Genomic DNA, 7933 nt, shown 5'->3' on the forward strand with positions numbered 1-7933 from the left:
CGAATGACCAAATGACTGGTCAACAGGTTGCTTTGACGCACACTGACCACCAGGAGGCAGATACTCAATGCAGGAGCTGTCGGGTGACTGCAACTTTGCAGAGTTCCCTCTCGCACTCTGGGACCCCTCAGGGGATGTCAGACTGCCAGTTTTGACATGATCCCCGCATTTCAGGCTGTGGGACCCCATCTGCTGGAGGGACCCCACTCACTCTGCAGACCCTTTCAAGCCCCAGCATTGTCCTAGGTCTGGCTGGCCAGGGAGGGACCATGGAAGTTGGCTCCAGAGAGTGCCTGGCCCTTCTGGCCCAATCCCACCCTGCCAGCCACCTTCTAATTAATTTCCTTTCAATGTGCATGAATCTGTGTACCGGGACTCTAGTATAATATAATAGTGGAGTACAGGCCATATGAAAGTTTGGAATTGAGTTATTTAATTGGCTAACATCAGAATTGAAATCTAGTAAAACAGTTCCATTATACAGATTTGAATTAATAATCCCTAAACTCTAATCTACAATTTTTTAAATCTTTATTTTACAGTTGGTGGGTTCAAAGTGGGATTGGACCTTCTTGTGGAATTTGAATTCCGCACAACTAGAACCACCGGGGTTCTCCTGGGAATCAGCAGCCAGAAAATGGACGGAATGGGTATTGAAATGATTGATGAAAAGGTACGCACGCGGCAGCTGTCTACATATTTCTGATTCCTTCATGAAGCTTTGTTCTTTCATGAGAGAAAGCTAGATTGTATCTTTTCATTCTTCAGGGGTTATCTCAATTATGTGTGTTTTTAACACACTTATTCTGTAGATCAATGTAAACTTTAAATGTGCTGATCCTACAGTAAGCCAATTGTGTTGACTAATAATGGGTGAAATAGTTTTAGATCTCAAGCTCTTACTGATCTCCTCTTTGTAAATATAGTTTATGAAACTCTTGGTTTTAGTGGGGGAGGAAGTAGGAGTCTTTGTCTAAAAATCAGTCTTTGCCTCTTATAGTAATAGGCGGCTAGCTGACATATTGGTGTCTCAATTTCTATTTAAAAGCATCCATATACCATTTCAAAAAAGAAAAAAGTTATAATAAATTTATATTATATAATATATTTTGTTAATTTGCTTACAATGGATGACCCGATATAAACACCTCTTTACTCCTTGGCTGCCCATCAACAGCCCCCTGCAGTGGGCCTGTGACCAGTGGGAGTGGAGTTCTTGCAATGTCAGGAGGAAAAGAATTTCTTGAGACTCGAACAGGAGGATGAGTCATATTTTTTGGGGTGGAAAATAAAACCCTGGGCTTCCAATTGTCCCATTTCCCTCCATCCTAACATGGAAAAGTCTAACCATGTCTTCAGCCGGGTCAGAATAAAGACCACTGCCCATAGTTTTTGCTCCACATTAAAATACAGTCCAATCCAGCATCTGTGTCAGGTCATGTGGTTGTGGAGAGAGAACACACAAACACACGGATGAGTGAGGGCCATGGAGCAAGAGAGAACAAGACAGTGAGGGAACCCTAGCCAGTTTGGCTCAGTGGATAGAGCGTCGGCCTGCGGACGAAAGGGTCCAGGGTTCGATTCCGGTCAAGGGCACATGCCTTGGTTGCAGGCTCCTCCCTTGCACAGGCTCTGGTTGGGGCTCATGCAGGAGGCAGCCAATCCATGTGTTTCTCTCACATCGATGTTTCTCTCTGTCTTTCTCTCTCTCCTCCACTCCCACTAAAACTCAATGGAAACATATCTTCAGGTGAGGAGTAACAAACAAAAAAGACAGCCAGGTAATTCTTCGGGGCTTTTAATCGGGAGCTTCTTCAAACTAATCAATTACCTTTCCAAGATTTGCACACTTCTGATGAGGTTGTCCCCCTTGGAGAAAGAGCGTGGTGTGAAGCTGTAGTTGCCTGGTGAAGCTTCCCAGGTGACTTTGCTTTCTTTCCTTTATTCATATTCATAGCAAATTACGATAACAGGACCACCTGTGTGTATATACTTTGTACGATGGGGGCAGGTAAAAAGAGGAAGGCAAACAAGAAATTTCACAAGTTTTCTCTCTGGCTATTAAATAGGAATCATACTTCAACTCCGTTTTTCCACTCATAGGGTACTGTTGCCTCCCAAGAAGAAACAACGCATCATGACCCAAAATATGCAGTCCTTTACCTTCTCCTTGTCTCCCCTGGGCCTTCAAACCATCGTCAAAGGAAAAAAAGCAAAAAGATCCAGGAGCAGAGAGGCTAAAGGGGGAACAAATAAGCAACACTTCATAGTTTTGCCAGATTTTCAAAACATGCTTTCCCAACATCTTGGAATAAACTTCATTTCATCACCTGCTTATAATCACAGTTACTATCAACTTGTCAGGGTATCAAGTTCCACTACCATGCCCCTGGATTCCTCTCCACGCTACCGTTATTGCAAACTCCACCCAGTACAGTGAAATCTTAACTAATATGTACACCACGGCATAGTTAACAAACTTTTCACGTATTTTCTTGTACGTTTAATCTTATTTTTAAAACTCCTGTTTCTTTTACCTTGTCAAAAGTGTTGCCAGATGGACTGTGTTTAATGTTTCAGTATGTTTCTTTTCTTCGTCAGCTTCAAAAGAATTCTGTCATCTCGAATTTCAGGGACCCGTTCCGTGTTACTGAAAACAGCTTTTTCTCATTTAGGCAAGCACTACCAATCTAAGCGCTTCATTGTTAAGAATTTAACTGGCCTTCTGGTCCAAAGTCTTTGGCACCTGTGACATAAAGCCTGCCCCAAAAAAGTAATTTATGTAACTCTCAATCCTCTGTATGAAATGGAATCCATAAAGGGGAAAAAAAAACACACATATGAATAAAACATCAAAAGCTTAAATTGAAAAAGAACCAATAACCTTTTAAAATGAATTTGTAAGCCAAATTAATGAATCACTCTAAACACCTTTTAAGAAAATGTTATAAGGTTCACTAAGAACGATCACATTTTTAAAAGATCTATGGTAGAATTCTCCCTGTCATTGGTCAGCTAGTCTCGAGTTATATCTCACATTTTCTAAAAGCAGACTTATCACTAGCCTCACACATCTTGCCTACTGCTCCCAACAATGCCCAAAGCAAAGAACATAATTTGCGACTCCTGGTCTTTAATTTGTGTTTCAGTTTTAGTCGTTTATAAACATATTTTTATTTGATTTTTTTTTTTTTTGAGAGAGAGAGAGAGAGAGGAAGAGAAAGGGAGAGAGAGAAAAACATAGATGAGAGAGAAACATCAATTGGCGCCTCCTGCATGCCCCTCGCCGGGGATCAGGTCCACAGCCCAGGCATGTGCCCTGACCAGGAATTGAACGAGGGCCCTCTTGATGCATAAGTGGACCCTCAGCCACGAAGCCACACCCGCTGGGCAAGTTTAGTCATTTTTGTTTTGTTTTTTATTTTAATGACCCCACTATGTTCATTTCAAACTACTCCAGCTGATGTCTTTCCTAGAGACCTGACAGTTTTTATCATGTGAACCATCACATGAAACCGTCCATGACTGTCCACTTTGTTCCTTTCTAGATTATGTTTCACGTCGACAATGGCGCCGGCCGATTCACTGCTGTCTATGATGCCGGGGTCCCAGGGCATCTGTGTGACGGACAGTGGCATACAGTCAGGGCCAACAAGATCAAGCATCGCATTGAGCTGACAGTAGATGGGAACCAGGTGGAAGCCCAGAGCCCAAACCCAGCCTCTACATCAGCTGACACCAATGACCCTGTGTTTGTTGGAGGTTTCCCAGGTGAGCATTGTCTACCCCAGTAAAAATTCCTTTGCTGTATTGCGTTCATGATTTTTAAAACATTTATATTTCTATAAATATGTCCAAGAATGTGTGCTTAAGTAGATTTGCCTCCTCGCTTTAGAATCTGCTCCCATAAATAACACCTTTCCTCACATTTCCAGTGTATAAAATGAGCATATTACTTATATAAACCACATGAGACTGAACTTTTCATGATAGCCCCCAAGTTTCATTCGTGGGGTGATGGAGGATAGTGGAAATGAATTTGGCTTATAAAAAATAAGAGGCATTTAACAATAACCAAGGCCAGAGTTGGTGTTCTTTCTGAATTTTTAAAAATTAATATACCAGAGGAATCATAAAAGGTTATGGAACTTATTTCCTCAAGTTCTGGAATTCATTGGGTTAAATGTAGCTAATTTCCCCCTTAGGTTATTTTAGAGTTTATACTTATATTACAGGGAAACCCAAGTCATAACTGCAATCGAAATCCCTCTCCAGCACATTAAAAATAGCCTGTGAACTGCAGAGAGTTACCTGAAGTGCCTATAAACAGGAGAGCCCAACTTGATGAGAAATAAGCCAAGTGCCTCTTAACAAGTACGGCACTAACACAGGCTCCTGGAATGGCCTTTCAGCATTCTGGCAGTAAGCTTTTGTCCCCATTTATGGCTAAGCTCCTCTGCTTAGCAAAACAAGCAACATGTATATTCAGCAGTGGTGACTGAGGAAAAGCTACGGGATTCTAATGAGGACCAATTCAGAGCGCCTCTTTCCAAAGTGGCTTCTGTTTTAACAAGTAGGTTTTAACAAGACCTACTTCTGCTTCAATCAGGAAAAGCCCTGAGCTAGTATAAAGAAGACAATATTTTTCTTCATTCACAGCCTATGAAATGATATCCTGGTTAGCACCTAGTAGGCCTGCTGAGAGACAGGAGTCTCTCCCTAATGAGAGGAAGATTTTGCATGCGTTTTCAACCAATTTTACCTTTCGAATTTTATTTTTACAATGTAAGAATGGAATAAGTCACCACTAAAAGCCCATGTCTGAATTCAGTAAAGTGCTTGATCCATGGCTTTGTTTTATTCAATAAATTTAATAATGATGCCATAACTGTAAAAGTGTTCGTTCTAAACCAAATGATTTGTTTGATGTTTTTAAGTGTGTGCCTCCAAATTTTAGAATCTCTATATAAATATAAGCCTAAGCAACTGTCTGACCATTTGAGTAGCTATGACACGCACCGACCACCGAGGGGCAGATGCTCAACGCAGGAGCTGCTGAGCTGCGGTGACTTGGCAGCTGTGGTTCTCAGGTGACACACCTGGAACCAGAGAGAAGGGAGCCTGATTCTGGGGTGCGTCACCCGAGAACCACCCTCTTGCAATCCGGGACCCCTCGGGGGATGTCGGAGAACTGGTTTCAGCCTGCGCAGGCCAGGCTGAGAGACCCCACCGGTTCACAAATCAATGCACCAGGTTTCTAGTACATTACCATAAAAAGCTAGTATTTCTGTACAAGTTTAACTCTTAGGAAAGCTAAGACTCACTAAGTTTGCATTAAAACCTTCCAATTTAATCTCAAACCAACAATTGACTTTGAAACATGCTCTTCCGTATAGTGGCTGCATTTCAAAACTGCCCTCTCTTTGCTTTGCTTTGCTTTTCAGATGGCCTTAAGCAGTTTGGCCTCACAATCAACGTTCCATTCAGAGGTTGCATCCGATCCCTGAGGCTCACCAAAGGCACGGGCAAGCCGCTGGAAGTTAATTTTGTTAAGGCCCTGGAACTCAGGGGCGTTCAACCCGTGTCATGCCCAGCTTAATAACAAAAATACGTTTAACCCCCCAGGAGGATTCTTCAAAACAAGTATATCAAGTAAAACAAATATATTTTACCTGTGTATGTTACGAAAACTAATCTGTGCATGTATATTGAATTATTTCTGTATTCAGATGGTGCTAATTCAGATCCAAGACTGAATTTTAATTCCAGTTCTTTCTCAAGAATATTAAACCAACCATTTCATTCTAAATAATCGCTTGTTTTGTGTGATTTTTTAAATATGTTTTTATTGATTTTAGAGAGAGAGGAAGGGGAAAGGAAAGAGAGAGAGAAACATAGATGAGAGAAACATCGATTGGCTGCCACCTACACTCCCATTATTGGGGATCCAGCCCAGGCATGTGCCCTGATGGGGAATTGATCAGGTGACCTCTTGGTTCATGGGTTGACGCTCAACAACTGAGCCACACCGGCCGCGCATTTTGTGTGATTTTTAAGGGTAAAAGGCAACTGATCATAAACTGTTGACTTTGCAACATGCCCTAGAGCAGTGGTTCTCAACCTTCTGGCCCTTTAAATACAGTTCTTCATGTTGTAACCCAACCATAAAATTATTTTCGTTGCTACTTCATAACTGTAATATTGCTACTGTTATGAATCGTAATGTAACTATCTGATATGCAGGATGGTCTTAGGCAACCCCTGTGAAAGGGTCATTCGACCACCAAAGGGGTCGCGACCCACAGGTTGAGAACCACTGCCCTAGAGCCATCTCAAGAAGAGCTCAAATGTAATTTGTGAAGGCGCCTTTTTTTTTTTTTTTTTTTTTTTTTTTTTTTTTTACTAATTCTATTAATACTTTTATCATCCTTTTCCATGTATGTCAGCTTTGGCTTTCTGTCCAGACCACTGAAACAACAGTGGATTTGGCATGTTTGGGAGGAAATCAGCTCCCATACTGCCTCTGTTTGTGAAAGCATTAGCAAATCATTTCTCTGATCCAGGTTCATTAAAAGAGAGTTTAACTAGCTCTATAAGTGCATACCTTTTTAGTCTGAAGGTAGAAAATATAGATCAGATTCAGGCCAGAGAGCTTAATTACTTGATTTTCTTGTTTGAGAATGATTTATAGGCTTTGGGTAGATACCAGAACCAAGCTCCAGAATGACAATTAAGCACACATCTTATATAACAGTATTAACTTAGAGCTTTGGGCTCTATGTTTTCAGTAAATATAATACTCTACAATAGGTGTAAAGATATAATACTAAAATGAATTGTTCACTTACCAGTAAACAATAAACCAGTAACTTAAAAGGCATATATCACTGAAACATTTTTGTTGAAATATAACCTAAAAATTTTATTTCCTAATATAATTTCTGTGCTTGGTGTTTATTTTACCCAATATTTCAATTGTCTTCAAAGGGGTCTGTGAGAAGACTGCCCTCCATCTTATTCGGTATCTTAAGAAGGAAACATTTCATTTGCCGTCTTCCATAGTTGTGGTCTAATAATACAGAATAGTTAAAAAGACAACTTCCCTCACAATGGAAATTTTAGCAAAAAAAAAATGATTTTCAGTGGGAAGGAAGGTGCTGTTTCTAATCAAGGCAATGGCCACCACACTGCTAGCATTTCTCACTGGCTGGCTGCTTGGTGTAATTTGTCCACACAGCTGCATTCTATACCAAGCAGTTCTCAACCAGGCTCCATTTTGGAATTACCTAGGGAGCTTAAGAAAAAAAAAAACTAGTTCCCAGTCCAGAGATTCTGGTTTGGTCTAGGTCAGGATGTAGCCAGGGCATGAAGAGTTTTTAAAAGGCTTCCTAGGTAATTCTAGGATTCCATAAGGGGCAAGAACCACTGTTCTAATGAGAAAAATTATATACTGTGCCAACGAAGAGTTGTAGTCATTAGAGCATCCTACTGTTAACTTTGTCTTGGCCATTTACACACACACAAATGCGCACACACACACACACACACACAGAATAACAGAAGAGACTCGAATACACGCTCTAGGTATAAACGTGCTTGGCACTCGGGACGTTCTCTAGAACATATAACTTGGTCAAGCTTTCTGGGAAGGAAGGTGGATGCTCACCAAACCTCCCCATCAAATCCTAGCAATGGGGAAGGAATGGGAAAGGGACCTCCAGAAGGAGAAGGCATTGGGAAAGGGGGGGGGAGTTTCCTTTCCCACTTACCTTGCTTAGAGCCTCTGGCAAAAATCAATAGCCACAATTTGGTTTTAATAAGGCACAGTTCAATGGCAGGTGCTAGGAATTAAGAACACATTGCTGCTGGCCCTTTCTAGTAACCATTTCACCACATCTACCTAGCCAAAGGGAAAGGCTGCCTTCCCCCAGGA

The 7933-nt window shown here is 41.3% G+C and overlaps 1 protein-coding gene across 2 annotated transcripts in view; it reads left to right on the forward strand.

Moving 5' to 3' along the window:
• LAMA2 (laminin subunit alpha 2) overlaps positions 1 to 5715 on the forward strand; it is a 491338-nt gene extending 485623 nt beyond the window's left edge. Inside the window, exons 63-65 of one of the 2 annotated variants that reach the window (XM_015557822.1) lie at positions 543 to 673; positions 3549 to 3771; positions 5445 to 5715. In XM_015557822.1, coding sequence (XP_015413308.1) covers positions 543 to 673; positions 3549 to 3771; positions 5445 to 5599 — 509 coding nt within the window. In that variant the 3' untranslated portion in view covers positions 5600 to 5715. The remainder of the gene's footprint in view (positions 1 to 542; positions 674 to 3548; positions 3772 to 5444) is intronic. The other variant, XM_015557823.1, reaches the window with a different exon arrangement.
• The last annotated feature ends 2218 nt before the right edge of the window (positions 5716 to 7933 follow it).

This window comes from Myotis davidii, unplaced genomic scaffold (assembly GCF_000327345.1).
Source record: "Myotis davidii unplaced genomic scaffold, ASM32734v1 scaffold147, whole genome shotgun sequence".
Taxonomy (NCBI): domain Eukaryota; kingdom Metazoa; phylum Chordata; class Mammalia; order Chiroptera; family Vespertilionidae; genus Myotis; species Myotis davidii.